Source organism: Bos javanicus, chromosome 5, assembly GCF_032452875.1.
Source record: "Bos javanicus breed banteng chromosome 5, ARS-OSU_banteng_1.0, whole genome shotgun sequence".
NCBI lineage: Eukaryota > Metazoa > Chordata > Mammalia > Artiodactyla > Bovidae > Bos > Bos javanicus.
In genome coordinates this window covers 8,068,536-8,094,699 of record NC_083872.1, presented here as the reverse complement: position 1 = coordinate 8,094,699, position 26,164 = coordinate 8,068,536, and the positions used below count along the sequence as shown (strand labels likewise).

Sequence of the window (26,164 nt, the reverse complement as noted above, 5' to 3'; positions counted from 1 at the left end):
CTGAGCTGCCATCCCATTTATGGGGGAACGTGGGCCACACAGAAGGAAGGATAAGCCAAACATCAAAGGCCCTGGGGTCCGCAGTTAAGTGATCATGAGAGTTTTTTGCAAAATTAAGTAGTTTGCATATACTTGCTGCCTATTTATAGAACCATTATAATGAAACAACTTCTACGCATTTGGTATATAATATTAAATTATTTTTCTTTTCTTTTTTTTTTTCCTTCATGTTGTCGGCTTATTCAAAATCTAGAAGGAATGCTTAAGGCAAAGTTTAGGAGGCTGTGTTGTATGGCCGGGGGCCTAAGTGACTGTCAGAGAGGAGTTGGTTAGAAACAATATTGGATACTGTCGGCAACATGTCAGTATGTCTGCAGTTTCCCCAAGAAAGGCCAAAGGGTCAGATGTCAGTTGCCAGTGCTATTCCAATACATATTTATAATAGTGATTTGAAACGTGGTTGGTGCTAAATTAGATGTTGGAGTTTCTTCAGAAAACATTTTAGTTTTGTAAATGAAGCAAATGACATAATTGAATTTATGTAAATATGGAAATAAAGTGTGATATGAAAAATGACATAATGATCTCTAATTAAGTTGCAATGAAATCGTTATTTCCTATAGTGAAATATGATGAATAAGAGAAATTGTTTCATAGGTAATGGGCCACTGGAGGGCACTATTGGCTTTTACTTAAGCAACGGAAATATTTACTCTCACTACGAGTGATTACACTTTCCAATGAGAATCAACATTTCAAAACACCACTTCTTCAGGATTAATAAACAATCATGTATCTGAGATTACTGAAATGTAAAAGTAAATGTTTCAAGACACTCTATTTCCCAGATATCAAGGCTCTTGGTTTAGTCAGTATAATAAAAGCAAACATTAAAAACACTAAACATAATCATGTAATGGATTATAAATGGACTATAAATCATATTCTATCATTTCATAGATGAGGAAACAGACCCAGAATAATTTAACTGTATGTCCTAAATCTTTACCTGTATGTATTTTCCTGCCACTTAAAACACATCAGTATTTAAAAACGCTGATATTGGGAAGGAGAACTCCATTTACTGAATATCAAAGACAATCCCCATGCAGAAACCAAGTCCTATAGGTTATGCAAGTCATATCAATGAAAGCTGATGATGAGTTAGAAAACCTAGCACATTTCTTAGTTATAATCCTATACCAAGTATCTAAAGGTTTTCAAATTCTGTCAATCATATCATACCTTGACTTTCATTAAGATTTCAGGATATGGTGCTACATAAATTGGTCTATTGTGATCCAGTACTGTATAAGGAACACAACTTCATCTATGTTCATGATTAGCATCAGCTCATTAAGAGCCAACAAGATAATAAACACTAGAAATGGATACCAATCGTCATAAAGATCTATTTTATTATTAACTGTGTAAAGATGAAAATCTATTACAAGCTACTATTTCATCACTCCCCCTAGGTACTACCATCTGCTTTTACTCACAAATGCTCTTTGTTTTGCTGTGACAATAGTGAACCTGCAAAGTTGGAGCATTTCTCAAAATGAGCAATATTTTTCCACTAGCTATTTATAGCATCGGCTTCTGAAAACCCATTGTACTCAGAAACTGACTAAGTGTAAGTTATATACATCATACACTGAGGCTATATACATATATATAAGCATGGAGGATACACATCTTCTATAGGACAGGCTATGGGACACACAAATATCCTAAGATAAAGCATTATATGTCGTCCCAGCACCATTTTACGCTTTCTTACCTTCGAAATGTTGGTGAGGCAATGTCAGGGTACTTGGACCCTGGCTGCCTGAGCCCTTGTGTCCCACAGGCACTAGCAGATGTGGGGCTGGACTTGGGGGAACCTGACAAAGAAACGCTCTCTGAATCTGAGACTGCAACCTTTTCTTTCTCCTTGTCTGTCTGGTTGACTGTGACGGGACTCGAGCGCCCTGAGCCGATCTTCGTGGGTTCTCTCAGTTTCGAGGTGGTGGCACCAGCTGACTTGCTGCTGACATTGGAATCGATACTGCTGGTGCTGGATCTGTGGCCGCCTCGGCCGGGAATGCCACTGGTGCTGGATTTGGACGGGCGGGGCAAGCTGCGGTACTGCAGGGAGGTTTTGGTGCTAACGTGCAGCCCAACATCGTCCTGATTCTGTGACCCATCCAAGCTGGTTTTCCTCCCTGCGTTTGACTTCCCACCAATGGCAGCAGATTTGGGGATTTTACCCAGTGTGGCTGAGCCGCTTGTTATGGTGGCTCCACTGCTAGTGATCATAGCAGAGGACCCGACTCCACTTGGCTTCTTAAATCCAAAAGAGCCAGTGGCCGTTGATCTTCCAATGCCCGAGGGAGGCTTTTTCCCCTCATCTCCACTGCTCTTTCCTGCATCTGATGGAGATCTCTGTAGAGATGATCCTTTCAGGGGACTTTTTCCTTTCTCAGAAGCTTTGGCATCATCGGTTTTACCTAATGAGTGAGAAATATACACATTTATGTGCCTGCACATTGTGATTTCACAATATTTCTTTAAACAGAGTGCAAAATGTGAATACATCTGTGTGCGTGCTTAGTTGCTCAGTCGTGTCTGACTCTTTGCTACCCCATGGACTGTGGCCCACCAGGCTCCTCTGTCCATGGGATTTCCCAGGCAAGAATACTACAGTGAGTTGCTAGTTCCTACTTCAGGGGATCTTCCTGACCCAGGGGTCAAATTCACATCTGTGTCTCCTGCATTGGCAGGCAGATTCTTTACCACTGTACCACCTGGGAAGCCCAAATATATTTTTTTACTACTTAATTTCCTATTCATTATTTTGGCTCTAAATAGGCATGTATGCAATATATTCAGAAGATTAAGTACAAAGCTATAAAAATATGGCTGTTAGAGGAAAATGACTAGAGATCAAGGAGATAAAGTGAAAATGCCTATTTTGCTATGTATTATTGCCTTATAGTTTGCAATTCTCTTCCTTTATAAAGATAGCACTTAATCTCATCAAACTAAGTGCTTGAAAAAGTTCATCAGATGATTGTATTTGAAGTGTCCTGGTACATTAGTACCTCAGGTGGCACTATTTATATGAGGCACCATTTTAAAAATAGGGAGAGAGTCTTTAAAAAAAAAAAGGATGGTACATTTGCAGAAATCTTTTACTCTATTTTTTCATCAAGTCTAATTTGGAAATAATGTTTCAAATCTCCAGCCTTCCAGCCCATTAGATTAGTGTGACTTTTCTTGCCTCTTAGAAGTGAAACATAGGGGGAGAGGTAACAAAAATATTTCAAATTTTATAGAAAATCATAATGAAAGCTATCTTATGTTTTTTAATAAGTTGGCTTCTTTTATTTCCACATGACCAGAAATGACTGTGGCAAAATAAAACACTCTCCCAACTGTGATGATACCCTCTAGAGGAAGCCTGGAGTGCTGTGTTCATGTGGATGCATACGATAAGGCATGTGAAATTTAGACAGAAAAGTATTTATATGGAGAAGTATAAGTATTATATAAATATAAATAATTGTATTTTTGATATAATTATGAAACACTGCTATTAAAGACAAGAAAGATCAAATGGAAACAATTTAGCTTAACAGCGGCCAGAAGACCAGCCTACCAGGTGTCTTGAGTGCACTGGTCCCAGTTTTCTGCCTGGAAGGCGCTCCTCCTTGGGCTGACATGCCTCTTCTCCAGGAGCCTGTCTGAGAAACAGCCAGGGAGGCTTTCTGCCCCGTCTTCTCAGGGTCTTCAGGAAGCCCAGAGGAAACGCCCTTCCACTTGCCACCCCCATCCCCATGGCTGTCAAAGTCCTCCTCGGGTTTTTTCAGCTCCTCGGTGCTCTCCCAAGGCTCATCTGTTGCAGATCGTTTCTCTGAATCTGTCTTCAGCTGTGAAGAAAATAGGACAGAAGAACTTTGTGCAGAAAAATCTATCAAGTGTGAATTGGGCCCTGGAATGTCCTTTCAGATAATTAGCTTAAAAAAAAAAAAAAAGCAGCAGTGATTTGTATTTCAAAAGAACTCCAAAGATGCCTCTATTTTTATCTCTATGTTCATTTAAGTTTCATTAATTTGAGTCCTATAATTCTCACTTGCACATATTAAAGAATAGCAGAAGAAATGTGTGCAGAAAACTTCAATTAAACACTCCAGAGAGGAAGGCATTTTCTATGTCAAATCTAACAAGGAAATGTAAGACAAGATAAAACTTATTATCTAATATTCATTCTCGATTCACCATTCTCAAGAGATTCAGCGATGCATCTCAGAGGTCAATATAAAATGAATCACGAACTATCCAAAATTAGACAATTTAAATATCATTTTTGGATTCCTAAACAATTATATCAATATTATAAAGAAAGATATGCAATAGAAGGCTTTCTGGGTTAGACTGTAATCAATTGAAAAAATACATATACATACAAGCTGCCTCAGTTTAATGTAATTACTTCAGACTAAGAGGTTGTGCTATATTTTAATGCAATGTAACATAATTTGGGGAAAAATCTGGCAGAAGCACTGGAGAAAGAAAGGAGGCAATTCTTACCTGAGTGTTCTTTCGGGACGGGACAGTGATGTTGGAGTAAGAGCTGACAGAGGACGTGGTGTTCAGGTCATCAGTGCTGATGTTATCCAGGGTGTCGCTGAGACCACTGCTCACGGAACTGCTGTCATCCCAGCTAAAGACAGGCAGTGGCAATGACTAAGCACAGGATGCACAACACAAATCACCCGTATTTCCACTTAACATGTATCACGTATTGGGAAAAGAATTCTTCTTTTTTTAATCTTATGATGAAAAAAACTCACTTTTCATTTTTGGAAAATCATGCTGTTAAGAACTGAGCACAAATCTGAGAATAACCTTATCAAAGGTTTGCTAAGAATCAGTGCCTAGAGCAGATACAGGGGAAATGTTTATAAAACGAGTAAAAATAATGTTGAGAGCCAAAGAATTGATGCCTTTGAACTGTGGTGCTGGAGAAGACTCTTGAGAGTCCCTTGGACAGCAAGGATGTCAAACCAGTCAATCATAAAGGAAATCCACCCCAAATATTCACTGAAAGGACTGATGAAGCTGAAGCTTCAATACTTTGGCCACCTGATTTGAAGAATTGACTCATCGGAAAAGACCCTGATGCTGAGAAAGACTGAAGGCAGAAGGAGAAGGGGATGACAGAGAATGAGATAGTTGGATGGCATCACTGACTCAATGGACATGAGTTTGAGCAACTCCTGGAGACAGTGAAAGACATGGAAGCCAGGCATGCTGAAATCCATGAGGTTGCAACAAGTTGGACATGACTAAGCAACTGAACAACAACAAAAAATATTGCTATTAATACTGCAAAGCATCAGGAAAAAAAATAAACAAAAAACATTATACCCATAACCTTTGTTTTTCCCCGAGAAAGCAATCAGAAGTCATGTGGCATGTAAGAATCCATTCTTTGTGTTAAAAAAATAAGAAGAAACACAAGCACACAAAAACTGTGCTTTAGTCAAGGACCAGAAAATCATTGCTCACTCTTTCTCCTACCAATAACTACTTCCAATGATTTACCAAGTCTTGAAGATTGAGACTTATTTTATCATAGCATTCCTCTTGCAATATTTTAAGATTTCTGACCTGGACAACATACAATATTCTTTCATCTGGCCTTCCTGCCTTCAGTCCTTCTCAACAAACTTCACCTGGTAAACTTGGGTCAACGTTCAGAAGTTCACATCTAGCCATGTCACTCCCTAACTTAATACTCTTCAAAGACTTCTCTTTACCAAAGCTGTAGGTGACACTGTATAAAGCTCCTGCCCTTCAAGGTGCACAAAGTAATCATTTGGGGCATAAGGAAAGTATCTGAAATTCTGAATAAATCTGTTCTCAATTGAAAGAAGAATAAATAAAATAGGCTATATCAATATTCATGTGCAGACTACCATGGGAACCCTCACTCAGTCAACATGTCAGATGATGCAGAAGTCATGCAGGCTGACCAGCATCACCTGATGAGAATGGGAACTCCAGAGAGTAAAGAGGTGAACCACGGCTCTCACTTACTGGCTGGTTTTCAGTCTCCTGTGAAATACTGCTGCTCACCTGCCCTCTATTAATTGATTTGTGTAAACTGGGTACATATATCACATACAAACAAGAGTGAAGTCTCATAAAATAGACAAGTGGCTTTAAAACACCATCTGCAAGTAATCCACACAAAGAAGAGACTATGCATAGTGAAAGGGCAAGCTAACCGCAAAGGAAGGGTAAACTGGTAACTTTTCCTACTCTGCCTCGTGTACTTCCTGAGTCACACCATACATGAAAAATAATAGGGATGGCTTGACATCATAGAGCAAACTGACTAGAAATGTAATTATCAAGAAGAAAATTTGAATTTATAGAAAATATTGTTATTGATGAGCTGTCCCTAGGTGAGCTACTGACAGCATAAAACATGATGACCAAACACATTTATAAATATTATTGCCAATAATAATTATATTTTTAATCACAGCAAAAGGGCATTTGGTTCCACTGTAGGAAATACCTGCCATTTGCGGCTGCTCTAATCTTTTGATTATCTTCCCCACATCTTATTTTGATAATTGCCCACATTAGGAGTCTTAGTTTCTCAAGACAGAATGTAAGAAACTCACATTTCCAGATTTCCTTATAGACAGATATGACACATAACACAGGGCCTACACATGCACCCACAGTCACAAATGAGAAAAGTAATCTTCTGGCAAACACAGTAGTAGTCATTCGATTTTTCTCTTATAAACACTGGCAGATATCTGGTCTCTAGTTCCAGGGTTCAGAGGTTCCTGGTAGAGGAAGATGTGATGCCCTAGATCTATGGTCAGCTAAAAGCCTGCGAAGAGCCTCATTATTCAATCACCTCAATTATTCCAACAGCCTTTTTATATCACTTCATTCCTTAAATTAGATAGAGTCTGTAGTTTGAAACTAAGAACCTCTATCAATAATTCATAATTTTAAAAATAATATTTCTTCTTTCACATATCCTCTAAATTTTTTAATGTTTATAAATGCTATACAATACATATACTGGGTTTCCCAGGTGGTGCCAGTGGTAAAGAACCTACCTGCCAACGCAGGAGACATAAGAGACGCGGGTTTGATCCCTGGGTCAGGAAGATCCCCTGAAGCAGGGCATGACAGCCCACTCCAGTATCTTTGCCTGGAGAATCCCATGGACAGAAGAGCCTAGTGGGCTACGGGCCGTAGGCTCGCAAAGAGTCGGACATGACTGAAGCAATTTAGCATAGCATAATACGTATATTCTCATAGGAATGTGTGCATATAATTATAAAATTTTAAATATACACACTTGAGCAACTTGTCTATTTAAGTAGTTATTTAATTAGATTAAGCAATTACTAGTTGCTATCTAATTAAGCAACTACTTATCAGATTCCTTTAAAAAACATATGGTTTTCCAGATTATATGGCCCTAGACTACTTCTTTGGAGAAGGCAATGGCACTTCACTCCAGCACTCTTGCCTGGAAAATCCCATGGATGGATGAGCCTGGTAGGCTACAGTCCATGGGGTCGCTAAGAGTCGGGCACGACTGACCGACTTCACTTTCACTTCTCACTTTCATGCATTGGAGAAGGAAATGGCAACCCACTCCAGCGTTCTTGCCTGGAGAATCCCAGGGACGGGGGAGCCTGGTGGGCTGCCGTCTATGGGGTCACACAGAGTCGGACACGACTGAAGCGACTTAGCAGCAGCAGCAGCAGACTACTTCTTCAGCTTAAACTCTCCATCCCCTGCCTGACTGTGTGCACTCTGACTTAGAGCTGCATTCAGTTCCTATCACCATCACATTGTTCGCAACTTCTGCCTTTGACCAAGTTACCCTTTGGCCTACGTGACTACCTCATACTTGCCTTATAAAGCAATTCGAGCAACTATCTTCAGGAAAAGCTAGGTAGCTTCCTCTCTGCATTGTCATCATACTGATGCACAGACTTAGAGGACTGGATGCAGCACACTGTTTTACAAATCTACAAAAATGTGTAGAAATGGATTCTTAGCCCATGAGTTTTCTGAGCACAGAACTGTGTGATAGTTTTCTTTGAATTTCTACTATTTGGCAATTTCTACTATATGCCAATGACTGACGTAAATGTTGAATAAATTCTCATGTTTTATTCAGATTAAAAGACAGAAAATTACAAAGATAATCCTTCATACTCATATGAAATGGAGTTTTAAGAAATACTTATCACAATATATTAAGTACTCAAAGAAAATTAAACAAAAAGGAAATTTTACCTGTTTTAAAAATGAATCCTTTTAAGGTAACTATTTCTCTGGCAAGGAAGATAGAATCAATATTTCTAACCATAGCTTTCACCAATGTAAATCCTAGCATTTGCAATTCAAAGTTAAATGTAACAACTCTTAAGGAATTAAAAAAAACACTTGTGTTTTAAAGCCATTTAAAGTCTCAAATGATCACAATGGCTTTGTGGTTAAAATAATATAAAGGAGAGAATCCAAAATAAGATATCAAGTTTCAATCTTGCAACAGAAAAATTAAAAAATATATCAAATTAAGAAATATCATAGACATGAACAATCTGAATTTATCTTGGTGTAATGGAAAGAACAATGGATTTCTAAAATTAAAGTTTTTCACGTGAGCCTTTATTAGAGGCACATAGCTAGTCTTGCTATTCTGATCTCCCTATCTCACAGGGTAGCATGGGAAGAAAATGAATCATTTATATGAACCATTTTATAATATTTTATACTTTACCATCTCCTCAAACTGCTTTACCTCCAAGATTTCAAATGCTGCAGTCTCATTTTTTGATCACAATCTTCCATACTTCTAGCATTCTACAATCTACTGATTCTTAATTTTTAAGACTATTTGATAGCTACTTCCTGTGTGGGCTTCCTTGGTGGCTCAGAGGGTAAACATCTGCCCACAAAGCGGGAGACCTGAGTTCGATCCCTGGGTCAGGAAGATCCCCTGGAGAAGGAAATGGCAACCCACTCCAGTATTCTTGCCTGGAGAATCCCATGGATGGAGGAGCCTGGTATGCTACAGTCCCACGGGGTCGCAAAGAGTCGGACACGACTGAGCAACTTCACTTTCACACTTTCACTTTTCCTGTTGTCTACTTTTAATGGCCTTCTCGTGTTTTTTAAGCCACTGATCTCTTTACTGAATGATGCAGGATCCAAAGATGCTGGAACAAAAGGACTGCTAAAGTGAGAAGTACTCTATTCTAGCTCTTGCCACCATACTGGTCTTCCATACCTGTCTTGACTCTGTTAATTAAACATGTTTTCCCTATTACTACTTTGGAAAATGACAACAAAGTCAATTAATGAGAATGACTAATATAAAAATATTATTATATATTTGTATAATATGTAATAATATAGATTCAAGTTACCTAACCTCAGGTGATTTCTCAGCTGAGGTTAGATTTCTCACTTAGAAATTCTGCCTAATCCAAAAGTGATTTTCTTCAGATTCCAATGATAAAGCTTTGTTTCTCTCTTCTCTGGATCTCAAGATCTTCCTCCTAGTATTTTAGTGAAACTGCTTTCACAAAGGTCAATAAATCCATGGACTGAGTGCTTACTGTGTGTCTTACTCTTCTAAATACTTAATGCTGCTGCTAAGTCGCTTCAGTCGTGTCTGACCCTGTGCAACCCCATAGATGGCAGCCCACCAGGCTCCTCTGTCCCTGGGATTCTCCAGGCAATGACACTGGAGTGGGTTGCTATTTGCTTCTCCAAAATACTTAATATATATTATCTAATCCCCAAATGAAGCCAAAAGACAGACATTATATAGATAAAGGGGTTCAGGTAGTTTGAATGATGGAGCTGGGATGTGAACTCAGGAATTTTGCCCTAAAACTTGGTCAGCACTTCTCTCCCTTGCCTCCCATCTTCTCACCCCTTGTATCTTGAAATACATCAGTGATGAGCCTTTAGAGGCTTTTTGCAAAGTCCCCCAGTCAACAGAACCCTTTACTTTTCTCTTTGTGATTCCTTCAAATTCTTCAAAATTCAGAACTTAATCTTAAATCACCTTAGAGATTCTTTCTTGGAAATTTCTTAGTCTCTCACAACTTCAATATCACCTCCATGATGACGATACTCAAGTTTACATCTCTAATTCAGACTTCTTTCTTGATTAATTGATCAGCCTTTCCAGCCTTCCTCTGAACAGTTTCTCAAGGATGTCCTATTCACATCTCAAATGCAGTCTACCTAGATCCCATCATTTCTCTTTAAAAATTCTTCTCCCTTTCAGTTACTGCCTACCTGTTCATCCTTCTTCAAAATATTACTGCTAGTATCTCTCTTCTCTCACCTGGATTCACTATTAATCAAGTTGTTTCTTATCCTCCAAAGTCTGTCTCAGTTACAGGTGGCATGGCCCTCCCTGCATTCTGTATTACCAGTCTGTATACTCCTTCCATAAGAGCTTTTAGTAAGAATCTGCTCTTATTCATTAAATGATTAATAAATTATAGCTCCTCTCCTTTGAAGAACTCACTGTGTATTGCGAAGGGCAAACATAAACAGACCATTACAATACAAAATGGCAAGGGTTGTAATAGAGATGAATGGTAAATATGTGGCAGAACAACACCCCTACCACTCATTGGAAGAGTTCAAGCATTTCTTCCAGACAGGGATACTGCAGCATGATCAGAGGAAATAAATGTTAATCACTGTATTAAAGCATGTTTCGCTTGTTATGCCACTATTTTGGTGTTTTCCCATCTTCTTGGTCATAATCTGGATTACCTGACGTCAGAGACTGTGTGACATTTATCTTCATAATTCTAGCATATAACATCGTGTCAACCATTGAACAGATGATTAGTTGATGTTTGTTAAATAAATGAAACAGTTTTACTTTTGAAAATACTGCTTCTATCCAATAATGTTAAGTTAGACTAAATGCAATAATAAATGCAGAGTTTGAGAAAAAAAAATGTGTTCAACATATTTCTTTGCTAAGTAATCTTAAAGGAATACCTTTTGATTGATGACAACATGATTTTCCTCATCCTAAGGTTCTGTGTTTTGATTTTCATCTTTGGTTTATTAGAACCAGAATTCTCCCTAGGTAGGATGCAATTAATCTTGTTTATTATGGCATATTTATTTAAGTGAAAAACTCCATAGAAAATAGCCTTTTTTAACTGACAAAAATGTTAATTTACTCAAATAATTAGCTCCAAGTAATATGTCTCAAACTCAATATATTTTCATTATTTCATTTTTAATTTCATTAAGATGTTCTAAGAATTCCTGACTATATTTTTTTTTACAAAAGAGCAAGTCTTATCTCCTCCAAGTTACAGATCTATTGCTCTGCTATGCTTTTCTCAACAAACTAGGACAGTTAAAAAAAATACAAATCTGAGTATCTTATACACATAGTTTGCATTTACACATTGAGTTATTTCCAGTTTTAAAATACTATGAATAAAGCTGTCAAGAACATTCACATACACTCCATTTATGTGACATTCTAGAAAAGGCAAAACTACAGATATGTAGGACAAATCAGTGACTGCCAGTGGATAGGAGTATGGGAAGATCTGTGGTGTCTGTTACCTGACTTGATGCATATGTCAAAATTCTGAACTATATAAAAATATTATTGTATGTAAAGTTTTTAAAAAGTAGCTAATTAATCTGCTGGTAAATCACAATTTGGATATACACTAGATTACTAATCATTCTAAGAAGAAAGTGACTCTTTTGGCATGTCTTTAATATTTATACTTTTAAATTTTATTTATTTATTTGGCTGCTCGCTCTGGGTCTTAGTTGTAGTGTGTGGGATCTAGCTCCCTGACCAGGGACTGAACCTGGGCCCCCTGCACTGGGAGCTCAGAGTCTCAGCCACTGGACCACCAGGGAAGTCCCAATATTTATACTTTTAAAGATTAATTATTGACTATGCCAAAGCCTTTGACTGTGTGGATCACAACAAACTGTGGAACATTCTTAAAGAGATGGGAATACCAGACCACCTGACCTGCCTCTTAAGAAATCTGTATGCAAGTCAAGAAGCAACAGTTAGAAATGGACATGGAACAACAGACTGGTTCCAAAAGGGAAAGGAGTACGTCAAGGCTGTATATTGTCACCCTGCTTATTTAACTTCTATGCAGAGTACATCATGAGAAATGCTGGGCTGGATGAAGGACAAGCTTGAATCAAGATTGCCAGGAGAATATCAATAACCTCAGATATGCAGATGACACCACCCTTATGGCAGAAAGTGAAGAACTAAAGAGCCGCTTGATGAAAGTGAAAGAGGAGAGTGAAAAAGTTGGCTTAAAGCTCAACATTCAGAAAACTAAGATCATGGCATCTGGTCCCATCAGTTCATGGCAAATAGATGGGGAAACACAGGAAACAGTGGCTGACTTTATTTTGGGGGGGCTCCAAAATCAGTGCAGATGGTGACTGCAGCCATGAAATTAAAAGACGCTTGCCCTTTGGGAGAAAAGCTATGATCAACCTAGGCATATTAAAAAGCAGAGACATTACTTTGCCAGCAAAGATCTGTCTAGTCAAAGCTATGGTTCTTCCAGTAGTCATGTATGGATGCGAGAGTTGGACTTTGAAGAAAGCTGAGTGCCGAAGAATTGATGCTTTTGAACTGTGGTGTTGGAGAAGACTCTTGAGAGTCCCTTGGACTGCAAGGAGATCCAATCAGCCCATCCTAAAGGAATCAGTCCTGAATATTCATTGGAAGGACTGATGCTGAAACTCCAATACTTTGCCCACCTGATGTGATGAACTGACTCATTGGAAAAGACCCTGATGCTGGGGAAGATTGAAGGCGGGAGGATAAAGGAACAACAGAGGATGAGATGATAAGATGGCATCACTGACTCAGTGGACATGGGTTTGAGAAACTCCAGGAGTTGGTGATGACAGGGAGGCCTGGTGTGTTGCAGTTCATGGGGTTTCGAAGAGTCGGACACGACTGAGTGACTGAACTGAACTGAACTGAATTGAATAACTCAGTGAAGCTGGGGATCTATTTTATTTATTTGGCTATGCATTTGTGGCTCTGACACTTATGTTCACCCCTGGATTTATACTGAGAAGCAAATATATGTGGTATATATTCATAATCTTTTTTTAGTTTTTGCTTTTTATGTTGAAGAATTCTGAAATATTAAGTAAATAAATTTTAAAGTAATTTTACAGATATAAAACTAATTTCAGGGAAAAATGCTAGTGCTGTTGGTCAGTAATTTTTCAACACACACCTGCATGATAAGCAAATCCATCATTTTTACACATGATTTAAACAAAGTTGCTGCTGCTGCTAAGTCGCTTCAGTCATGTTTGACTCTGTGCGACCCCATAGATGGCAGCCCACCAGGCTCCCCTGTCCCTGGGATTGTCCAGGCAAGAACACTGGAGTGGGTTGCCATCCATTTCCTTCTCTAATGCATGAAAGCGAAAAGTGAAAGTGAAGTCACTCAGTCGTGTCCAACTCTTAGCGACCCCATGGACTGCAGCCTACCAGGCTCCTCCTTCCTGGGATTTTCCAGGCAAGAGTACTGGGGTGCCGTTGCCTTCTCCGGCCATTGGTAAATAACATAGATAACATAATAAAGTGTTCACTCCAGTGCTTGAGTCTGGAGACATCTCACACATACAGTCCAATACACTAGTTGCATTTAGGCTCTGCAGACACAGACAAGTGTGGAGATTCCCATTTATTCCCTGAGTGTCTATTATAAAAAGAGGATTTTTTAGTTATAAGTGAGGTGGCAAAAACAGAAAAAACGTAGAGGCTAGAAGAAAAGGGAAACATTCCATGGGTATGTCAGATGTCCAAGTTAAAAATCTCCTGAAATAGTCATACTGAGAAAAATAGGCTGCTTTCTTCCAACCTAAATATAATATATGATAAAGTACAAATATCTGATATATGAAAAATAATAATATATGATAAAGTACAAGTTTTAAGGATTTTACTATATATTTCTTAAGACAAGTAATTTCTTCATGAAAATAAAAGAGGCGTCTCTGAAGTTATCTGTAAGACAACTGGGTGAAAACTTCTGGATATGCTTTCTGTTTCTAAGGCAAAAGTAAATAAGAAAATAAAGGTACCACTTAAAACTCTATCACATTCTGGGATAGCTTTGTTTTCCACTTTCACTGTTTATGCTAATTTACATAATATACATAAAAAGATAACAGTCATCTCAAAAATATTTAGACACGATGATCTTTGCAATAATAATCTTAAAAATACTGACAATCACCTGTTGAGGCTTTGCAGTTTGGTACTAATACATTAAGTCAATGATCTTTTCCTCAAAACTAAATGTGCATAAAACCACTGAGACCTATTCCATACATTTTCTTTTTTTAAATCAGCAGCACAATGTACTACCTGCCACATTGAGCACTGCAACCACTGAAGTGTAAATTCTACATTACTTCAGGGTCATTGGAAGAAAGCAATGGCATGTATCTCAACAATGATTCATTCAGCATTTCCCCCGAAAAATATTTTATTGCCAAGAAAAAAAGAATGAGGCATTAAAAAAGATTTTATTATTGGAGAAACCTAAGTATATAATAACATCAATATACTAAACACAGTTTTATGTTTAAAGTAGTCCTTTCAACCTATAAAATGAACATGGTCTTCATTGAGTTTTTAAAAAAATGTCCTACTTTCCAAGGTATTCTGTCCTTCCACTGCTCATTAACTCTGCAGTGGAGTATAAGCAACTGGTTTATAATCCAGTTGAAATGTCATTTCCTCTATGAACACTTCTAGGATTTCCAAGGACACATTAACCCTTCCCTGTCTATATTTACTACCAGTGCGCTTCTACGGTCCTGTAATTTATCTGCTTGCAATGTAGGTACAGCCACAGGACTGTGGTTGAGGGCAAAGAGAGTGGCTTTTCTCGTAGTTTCAGTGTTCAGACTGGCATCTGGCCCATGATAGGTTCTTAATGTTTGTGGGATAAATCGTGAGTGAAAAAAAAATGTTGCCAGACACGACTGAACGACTTAGCAGCAGCAGCCCATAGCGGTAAACAAAGAATACTGCAATCATCCGGCCTCTACTGTGAGCCCTGAGGGGACTCCGGAGAGAAACGCCATGCCTTCCATCAAGCCATCAGCCACCTCAGTGACTCCCTGGCAGTGCACCCTGATGAGACTCTGGAGGGAAACACAGGATATGGATCCCAAGTAGCTGAGGTACACATTGAAGAACGGGTTCAAAGAGCCCAGCATTTTGCATTTTCTTATACACAGAAAAGCATTACATTGAGTCACTTGAGATGTCTGGTTTTTCTTTAGTAACAGTAATATTTTGATGTTCTGAATACCTGTGTTTGTTGCAGAAACTCCTGTATATCTTGGCTCCTCCCTTACTTCTTTGGAATAGTTTCTCAAAGCTACTTGACAGTCTGTATCCCAGACTGAAGTCCTCAGTTTTTTTCCGTGAAATAAAACATAATTGTGGTGGCCCAAGGACAAAAGAGCAGATAAAACCAAGGAGGGTCTTGGAATGCAGGAACAGAAAAACCAGACCCCTATCATCCTTCCCTCCCCCATGATGTAACTATTAATGGATTTCAGGTCCTCCTGAGCAGTATAACCTGCCTCCCCTCCTCCCCCATAGGGAGAAGGTATTTGCCTTACTCTTCCTGCACTCCGTATATGTGCCTCATCCAATCAGCAAATGCCTCATCCAATCGGCAAATGACCCGCAAGACCCCTATCCCACTCCTTGTACCCTGGGTATAAAAGGACCCCTGTTCAACATCGGTTTTCCCTTGAGCTGACCTGCTGTTCTAACAGTGTCTCCCACTCTAATAAGCTTTATTTCCCTCTCATTCTGTCTCATGTCTGGAAATTCTTTTCCAACCCGCGCCCAGACCATGACAATAATTTCAATGCTTAGGTTGTGCATCTTTTTCAAATGACACAATAAATCATCTAGTCTTATAGTCATATACTACAACCTTAATCTATGATTCATTTACTCATTCTAACACTTAAATATGCACATCATTATGAATTGTGGTTAAAAAAATCAATGTGATTATACGAGAGAAAAACCATTCAGAAGGATCTATTATGTCAGGTGAATAAAGAACAGCCTCTTTGAGGAGGCAGCTGTAGACAGTCATTAAGTAGATGAGGGAAGGGTAAAGGAAAGCCATCTGTGAAAGGGGTGGAGAAGACAACAACAGGGAGAGGAGAGAGCGAGTGTAAAGACCCAGAAGCAGCAAAGGTCAAGGGGCAGCAGGACCGTGCAGCCCCAAGCAAGGGGGCAAGTGTCAGTTCTGAGACTGGCAAGTAGGCAGGGCCAGGTCTTGAACGATCTTCTAGACAATGTTAGGACATTAGAGTTCCCTGGAAGTATGAAAGACATTCATCAAATAGTTCCAAGCTATGAAATGACATGAGCAGATCTAAGGTAATACTCCAGTGTTATGAGTATATTAGAGGTAAAAAGAAATAGTATTGGGAAGCTCAGTGAAGAGATTTTTGTCAGTTTTTGATGAGAGGGTTAGAAGTAAATTAAAAGAAGGCAGTTTGGGGGTTCCATGGTGCTCCAGTGGCTAAGGCTTTGTGGTTCCAATGCAGGGAACCTGGGTTTGATACCTGGTCAGGGAACTAGAACCCACATGCTGCAAACTAAGACTCAGAGCAGATAAATAAGTAAAATTTTACAAAAGGAAGGCAGTTTCAAGATATATTTGGAGGTAGAAATGACAGGATTTGCTGTTGGCTGGTGTGACACAATAAGCAATATATATTTGGTTTCTATCCCCAGTTCCTTATACAGAGCTCCTAAGAGTTTTGTAATTTTTTTAGGTGATAAGTTTGCCAGGATGACCTTCTGTTCTATTTGGTCTTGGACTTCAGTTTCTAAGGCAGAGCTCCTCAATTCCTTGGAATCTTCTGGGTGATAGGAGCATCTTTTGCCTAATAAGACAATGCTTGGTTGGCTTATTGGTCTTTTTCTTTTAAACCACAATTCAAAATTACTTGCACTTACATATTAGAATGAGTGAATGTATCGCAGATTAAGGCCTTAGTTTGTGACTATGTGAGACTAGATCATTTATTGATGTATCTCACACCTCCATTCTTTGGGAGGGAGAGGGGCTGAAGACTGAGTTAATGTATCATGCCTACATAACAAAGCCTCCATAAAAATCCATAAATTATGAGGTTCAGAGGGCTTCCAGGTGAACATACAGAGGTGCTTAGACAGTAGGTTGCCAAGAGAGAGCTTGGATGTTTCATGTCCCTGCTCTCTACCTTGCCGTATGAAACTCTTCAGTTGGTTATTCATCTAGATCCTTTGTCATATCCTTTATAATAAACCAGCAAATATAAGTAAATGTTTCCCTGAGTTCTGTGAGTCATTCTAGCAAATTATAGAGCCTGAAGAGGGTCATAGGAACCTCCAGTTTATAGCTGGTCAGTCAGAAACAGGAGGCCTGGGCTTGCAACTGGCATCTGAAGTGGGGGCAGTCTTATGGGACTGAGCCTTTAGCTTTGTGGCATCAGATGCAAATTCCAGGTAGATAGGGCCAGACCTGAGCTGAACTGAACACAGGAAACAGAGCTGGTGTCACATAATTGGTTGGTGTGGAAAAAAAGAAAACACCAAACATTTGGTGTCAGAAGTATTTAGTGAGTAAGTTATATAAAAACAGTTTTCGTTTAGTTGGAATATGGTAAGAGAGAGAGAGAGAGAGAGAGAGAGAGAGAGAAAAGACTAGATCTCTTGTAGAGTTTCTACTGGCAATAGAGGCATGAATGGATTTTTAGAAAAGAATCCATCAACAGAACATAAAGCATAATTTCATCTTAAATTTTGTTTGCACTTAGTATTGTTATTTTTATACATCAAGGGAAACTTATATGAGTTTAATATCATAGTTTAAGTGTATAACTCTTGGAAAAACTGGCAATTCACATAAACATGAAGTTAAAATTTCTCCATTTTCACTATTTTCAGTGTGTACAACACGCTATATATTTATCCATGAAATATTTATAGAGACTACCATTATTCTGTGGAGGTTTTGTATAAGGAGAGCATCAATAAACTCTATTCACTGGCCTTTTCATTCCCCTTTCTTTTTTCTAGAAAACAAATAATGAATATTTACAGTTATTCTATTATGGCATCAGATAGGGTAAGATAAACAAAAAAGCTCTTGTTCTTTATAAAAGAAAGCCCTAGGTAGATTTGATTAAATATGATGAATGATGTTAGCTTGAAATGAATCTATGTAATCAGGCAGATTTTAAGAATTAATGGTATCTGAGGCAGATAAGAAACCTCTATTTTTGTTTTTATTATTATACAGGCTGATACCATAAGAGATAAAGTAATCTTATTAAACTTATTTTGCTGAAACACATCACTGGAACAGTGCTTATTATGGTTTTGCTAGTTTATTTCAAAGCCTTCTTTAATGATTCCGTTACATAGTTGAAAAGTATATAAGTTTCTTTAAAGGTTTCCTATTAGTGATAAGCTGAGAATATAACATATAACTCACATGAAAGCTAACTGGGGGTTAAGATCCACTTGGTATCTTTTTATATCCTACATGAATTAAAAAACCAGTATGTACTCATTGTTGCAAACTCGGAAGTCCGGAAATATACAAAAGAGACAAAGCTTTCAATTTATCTGTAATCCCACTAGAAGTACCCACCAACATTTTGTGATTTCTGTCAAGTCATTTTCCGGATGTATAATATATACATATGTAAACTGACCTCATTGAGACATTGCTGATTATACCTGATGGCACGTCTGATTGTAACTTCTTCATTTGTATAACTTTATGACGATTTTTAATATCTTTAAGTTTTCTTTGATATAATTATATCAACTATTATATATTTTACCATTTCCATTTTAGGATATATGAAATACTTTATAAATTTTTTTACTATGTAACTAACACTTCAATGAATATTTGTATGTAACTATTTAGGTTATATTTACAGTTATTTTCTTAGGATAAAGTCCTAGAAAGAGAATTAGTGATTCACAAAATACAAACATTTCAAGCACTGCAGATGCAGCATAATAAGGGAAAAAGACATCATTTTATGCTCCTGCAAGCCATGAGTACCAATCTTACAAAACTCTGGATACTTTCAGGCACGTGGTTTCCTTCAGTGATTCAAAAGTTTTGAGATGTGAAATAGTTGCTTAATGTAGTCTTAATTAAGTTGATCAAATTGTAAGTGGGATTACATTTTCTATAAGTTTATTAGCTAATTTTATATCCATAAATTATCTATGTTTTTGTATATTTTTCCAACAGAGTTTAAATAACAATTAAAAAATCTAATAATGTTTTTATATATTAAAAATGTTTCAAATATTTTCTCAATCTAGTTCATGGTTTTTACTTTTATTTATTACATTTTAATGTATAGAGTTGAAAAAATCCATCTCTGATCTTTTCTCCAATTTCTCCCAGGAAATTTTGCACGTATAATTTGGTTTCTCTGCCTCTTTCTTTTTATATACTATTGTTATGGTAAAGTGAGAAACTACTTTTTTTAAAAAACAGCCAGTGAATTTCACAGACATCATTTATTGACAACTATTCCTTTCTATTTATCATTATAGTTCACTTACCAAGTCTTAATGCATGGTATTTTTAAAAATGATTATCAGATATGTTCCACTGACTTACCTGTTGATTTTTGCAGTAATACATGCTGTTCTAGTATAGTGAGGTACACAGCTGTGGATTTTTTTACACAGTGAAGACTACAACTTCAATATATATATATATATATATGTCTAGATAGATAGATACATATATATATAACTAAGAATTGAAGCCTTTAAAAAACCTTTCTCAAAATTACACCAATTAGCTATTCTTCTAAAAATTATTGTCATTTATAGCCACAAGGGCTTCCCTTGTGGCTTAGCTGGTAAAGAATCTGCCTGCAATGGGGGAGACCTGGGTTCCATCCATGGGTTGGGAAGATCCCCTGGAGAAGGGAAAGGCTACCCATTCCAGTATTCTGGCCTAGAGAATTCCATAGACTGTATAATCCATGGGGTTGCAAAGAGTCTGACACGACTGAGTGACTTTCACTTTCACTTCCATAGCTTTATTCAGTTAGTGCATGACAAGTTAACTGAATGATACCATTATCATAGATACTGAGAATACAGAAATCAATACAATATTATAAAGATACAACTTTTGATCGAATGTAGAAAATGTGCAATTTTCACTTTTGAGAATTCAGACTTTTTTTTGATAACTGAACATTTACTGCTGCTGCTAAGTCACTTCAGTTGTGTCCGACTCTGTGCGACCCCATAGATGGCAGCCCACCAGGCTCCTCTGTCCCTGGGATTCTCCAGGCAAGAATACTGGAGTAGGTTGCCATTTCCTTCTCCAATGCATGAAAGTGAAAAATGAAAGTGAAGTCGCTCAGTCGTGTCCAACTCTTAGAGACCCCATAAACTGGAGCCTACCAAGCTCCTCTGTCCATGGGACTCTCCAGGCAAGAGTACTGCAGTGGGATGCCATTGCCTTCTCCGAACATTTAGTTATAGGCATTTTACTTAATAAGCAGCAATCGCAGCCACTAATCCTCAGATAAGTGTTTCCCTTGTAGCTCAGCTGGTAAAAAATTGCCTAAAATGCAGGAGACCCTGGTTGGATTCCTGGGTCCAGAAGATCCCCTGGAGAAGGGATAGACTAGCCACTCCAGTATTCTTGGGCTTCCCTGGTGGCTCAGACAGTAAAAAGTGTGCCTGCAATGAGGGAGACCTGGGTTCAATTCCTGGGTTGGGAAGATCCCCTCGAGGAGGGCATGGCAACCCACTGCAGTATTCTTGCCTGGAGAATCCTCATGGATAGAGGAGCCTGGTAGGCTACAGTCCATGGGGTCACTAAGAGATGGACACGACTGAGTGACTAGGCACAGGACAGCAATCCTCAGCTAAACTGTCTGCTCTCTCAAAAGCCTCCTTTCCCACTCGAAATATTTTTGGCATTAGCTCTATCTTTCAGAAGAATAGAAGTCCTCAAATTACTATAATTTCAAGATTGAGTGAAGAGAAACATTATGTAGGAATAAAACAACTCAGATAAAACCCGACAACTTATCTACAGATCTATCCACAAAACAAGGTTGAAGATGGAAATCTGTTCAATGTTATCTTACTTGAAATAGCATACATTAAAGTAACAAGATCTCAATAAAGTATTTTTATTTTAAGAGAGAAATATTATTAACAATGAAGAAATATTTTTGCTCTGAAATAATATAAAATAGGTCATATAAAAACATTCCAGATTCTTGTATCTTAAAACATTCTCAAAGCTGCCTTGGTAAAGAACACCCCCTCACAAGCTACTCTAGAGAGTGAATATCTCCAGGAGGAAGCCAAACATAGTTCAGAATTAGAGAGCTGTCTGCCAGGAAATTCACATCCCAGCACTGAAGAACAACAGATGGCAGCAGTAACAATGAAAACTTGCAGCAGATCCTGGCTGGCACACTTTCAAAATGGCCATTTATATTTCCCACCACAGTCAACTGCTGTTTCCTTGTATTGCATGTATGGATATAGAAGAGAAAAAAAAAGTGCAAGAATGACACTGGAATTGCCTTCACAGGGAAATGATTAAACCGTAAAAGCAAGAATGAAGTGATGACATGAACCTTGTCAGGTGTCTGAGTCTCCTGAGACTTACCAGGCATCAACTCACGGCTGATGCTTTGTCTGAACTACCTACATCTGAAATGTTGCCGGCTGCTTCCAAACTACTCTCTCACTTTCCACACCCCAGTCTCTGTGTCTCTGAGCACGGCTTAGAAAATTCTGCTTGATTTCTGTTTTCTTCCAGAGGAAGATTTCATCTATAGATGTCTATTGCTAAACCTGGATCATAATATCTGACCAGATTCATGTTGGGTCCCACCCAGCACGAACAGATGATTCAGAAAAGGTGACACTTTCAAAGATGAGGCAGTGGTTGGTAAACAGACCATCTCTCACCTCAGACAGGCGAAGTGGAATCAGGGCACACCCCAAAAGAAAGAGATAGGGCAGAACACAAACAAGCAAGAGAGAGGTCATTGAGTCCTTGTACAGTTGAGAGCGAGTGGATTTACAGGGGTTGAAAAGGCTCAGAACATAAGCAGGAGAAAAAAAAATGCAATGCTCAGTAACAAAAAAATATTTTGAGAAATGGGTCAGTCTCTTGCTTCAAACAGAGAGCATTTATATCACTCAAGCAGAAATCAATTTCTTAGGATTGGTGAGGGTAAACAGAAGGGTCTGACAGAATGATGTAAAGATTCGGAGAAAAGATGAGAAAAGCATCTCCTTTCCAGTTGGTTTGGGATACAGGTTATAATGTCATTCTTTGGTCCTCTCAAGAGAGGAGAACTGGGTTTCATATTATAAGCTTGGAGGAAGTGAGATAATTGGTTGGGGTGTATCCTATGTGGTGCTGAGTCATGGGATTGATTACGAGAAGTGTATTTCTGTTTTCCACACAGTGGATTTAATACTGTCTTGTCTTAGCTTCAGGCATACGACAGATATATGGAAGCCTCTTCTCAGGCTGATGTGAGTTAAAATGCTAGAATCAGCAAATGAATTTTTTCTGTAGTGTTTAAACCAAATATACTGCATTTCCTATATTTCATCTGAGTTGCTTCTAGGGCTATCAATAGCCTAATGTAGTAAGTATCTTTTACAGTTCCATGGGAGCATGGCTCTGAAAGCAAAATCTCATCTGGAGTTCAGCTCCACAGTCATTCAGCTGTGCATCCTTGAATAGTATGCAACGTGTATGATCATGCATGGCCATCCTGAGTACTGTCATGGAAGCACTCGCCAAGACAAAAACCTAGATTTCTCTCTCTTACACAACCTAAATCCAACTGGTCAACAAGCTCAATTTGCTCTATATTTCCTCTGTTTGCATCTCTTCATCCCCATTGCCGCTGTCTTAAATGATCTCACTACTTCCCAGCAGACTAGTACTGCTATCTCCTAACGGTCATCTCTTCCTCTGGTCTGAGCCATTGGATCCTCCAAAAAGCCAGAACACATTACCAAGAACTCTGCATAGTACAAAGACTCTTTGAAGTCTATTCTTACTGTTTTAACCCAGTTTTCCATGGCTTCCCTATCTATAATCATGTGGAGCCATCTTGTACTTTTTCAAGTGTTCTCTCAATTGCATAAATTCATGCATTCCTTACTGTATTTTTATATGTACATTTAAATATAAAATTTTATATGTACAAAAATATTTTTATGTACATTTCCCCCAGGCTGTTATATAGCTTCGGTTCCTTCTCAGAAAACTTCTCAAACACCTGAGGCTCTCCCTCCTGTGTATACTGTGTGTATCCAATTCAAATATTTATACTCATTATAGCACTTCTCTCATCAAATTTGATATTATTTATTCTACTTATCTGTGTTTTTCATTGGCATGTGATCTGTTTAAACAGAGTTTCTGATTACATATACAATGAATTTTGTAACATGTACAAATACCATAGGTTACATTAACAATAGGTTATATAAGATTGGTAGATTTCATTCTCAGAAAGCTAAAATATTATAATCACCCAATCTCTGCTTGTCTTTTAGACAAAATCTCTGAAAAATAAAATGTAGTAAGTTGGTTAATGTTAACACATTAAAATTTAAATGTTAATACATAAAACACTGGGTTGAGTCCAGTAAGACTTCACGTAAGGTAAAAGAGGCAGATTTTGACATTCCTAAGCCAAAGTGTTTCCACTGATCTTCCTTTCTTATCACTAGTTCCTCCCTAGGTGGTGTCATTACAACATACTGCAATTTCTTCACTTTATCCCAAAATATATGAAAGAAACATGTCTCCAATGCTAGAATCACTGTGTGTCTCACTCTCTAAAGGACAAGTGGAAAGGAGAATAAGGGGACCACAAACAGAAGTCTCCCCATCTGTGCCCACTCTGGAGTCAGGGCTCTTCTAGTGGAGTGGTGAAGTAAGAACTCCAGGAACCCTTCCACTGTGTTTATAAACATATATGCTCATGTTCTTTCTCCCTTTTACCCTTACACTTTCCTTTTTTTAAATTGATTTATTTTTTATTGAAGGATAGTTGCTTCATAGAATTTTGCTGTTTTCTGCCAAACCTCAATGTGAATCAGCCATAGGTATACATATACCCCCTCCCTTTTGAACCTCCCTCCCGTGTCCCTCCCCATCCCACCCCTCTAGGTTGATACAGAGCTCCTGTTTGAGTCTCCTGAGCCATACAGCCAATTCCCATTGGCTCTCTATTTTACATATGGTAATGTACACTTTCTTTAGTAACACACACTTTCTTTAACCCTTGAGTTTGAGATGATTGAGGAAGTGTACAGGAGTCAGTTTTAGTAATTGGAATTCCTTCTTGTGGAGCCTACCTAACCTGCAAAGCCCTCTGGAACTTTTCTTTGAATAAACACCTAGCATGTGTGTGTGTGCATGCATGCTAAGTCGCTTCAGTTACGTCCGACTCTGTATGACCCTATGGACTGTAGCCTGCCAGGCTCCTCTCTCCGAGGGATTCTCTGGGCAACAGTACTGGAGTGGGTTGCCATACCCTCCTCCAGGGGACCTTCCTGATCCAGGGATCAAACCAGTGTCTTCTACGTCTCCTGCACTGGCAGGCCAGTTCTTTACAACCAGCGCCACCTGGGAAGAATAGCAATTATATCTATCATATAAAGAAATATTTTAAAATATCTTTCACATGTAAGACAATATAAATAGAGTTATATGCTTCTGATTTATAAGCTGGTAATTAAGAAAACACTAATTTTATTCTTCATCATATTCTTGAGCATTTTTTTCCAATAATAACTATAATAGAACATATTTATAATTGTGTAGCTACAAAGTATTATAATTATGACCTTAAAAGATCAAACAATCTATCATGTTCATAATGATATGACAGGGTTAATGTCATCTTCCAAGTTCAAATATGTATGTAATCCTTAATCATCTCAGTTACTGTTAATAATTTATCAGGTATAGCTTTTGATTTGGAGAATTATATTCTTCTCATTAAAATGTTGTATCATTACTTCCACTGAGTCATTTTCATTAAATATAAACAAGCCAGGGCTTCCCTGGTGGCTCAGTGGTAAAGAATCTGCCTGTCAGTGCAGGAGACACAGGTTTACCTGTGATCTGGGAAGATCCTACATGTCACAGAGCAACTAAGCCCGTATGCCACAACTACTGAGCCTGTGCCCTAGAGACCAGAGTCGCAACTCCTGGGCCTACAGTCTGCAACTACTGATGCCCGCACACCCCAGAACCTGTGCTTGGCAACAAGAGAGGCCATCTCTATGAGACATCCACACACCTCAACTAGAGGACAGGCCCTGCTGTCCACAGAGTAAAGCCCGTGCAGCAGCGAACAGCAAAAAAAAAATTATTAAAAAAATAAACAGCCCAGAACTTAACAAACTGAACATAATACTATACCTCAGGCATTTGAAAGTTGTATTTTCTAGATTGCTTTTGGGATAAAGAACAAGTCGACTTCATAACTGCCTGTTAGAAGGAAACTCCCACCTGGCTCCAGTCTTTACAAACAATCAGCTTCACAGTGTTTATAGGTGAACTCAAATAAATGGACACAGGGTGAAAGTCTAATCCTCCAATTGTATTCAAATTGGTACTTCACAATCTATCTTTAAAAATATAAATAGTAATAAAATGATTTTTTAAGACATGTTGGTAAACAATAATCGTTTGAATATGCTCTGGAATAAATATATCTATATATCTTCTAATGCAAAAGGAAAGATGGTAGGAAATAACGTTCACTGGGAAAGAAGAAGTTTGTCTGTTTTCCGGTTTAATGTGCCACTGTGTCCTGTTTCGTGTCTGTTAATCCCCAGAGTCCCTGTGCTTTGCCACACTGACACAGAGAGCTTACGGTGTCTTGTCCCTACAGCTCTTCCAGTGCTCTGCAGATCTCTATACTCCAGTGCTGTGTGTTTTATTTCCAAACAGTATTT

General features: G+C 38.3%; 1 protein-coding gene across 7 annotated transcripts in view; it reads right to left on the bottom strand.

The window, feature by feature from the left end:
- NAV3 (neuron navigator 3) overlaps nt 1-26,164 on the bottom strand; it is an 892,841-nt gene that overhangs the window by 97,574 nt on the left and 769,103 nt on the right. For all 7 annotated transcript variants that reach the window (XM_061415605.1, XM_061415600.1, XM_061415606.1 and 4 more), the window contains 3 exons: nt 4,576-4,708; nt 3,644-3,914; nt 1,784-2,492 (listed from right to left, as the gene is read on the bottom strand). In XM_061415605.1, coding sequence (XP_061271589.1) covers nt 1,784-2,492; nt 3,644-3,914; nt 4,576-4,708 — 1,113 coding nt within the window. The remainder of the gene's footprint in view (nt 1-1,783; nt 2,493-3,643; nt 3,915-4,575; nt 4,709-26,164) is intronic.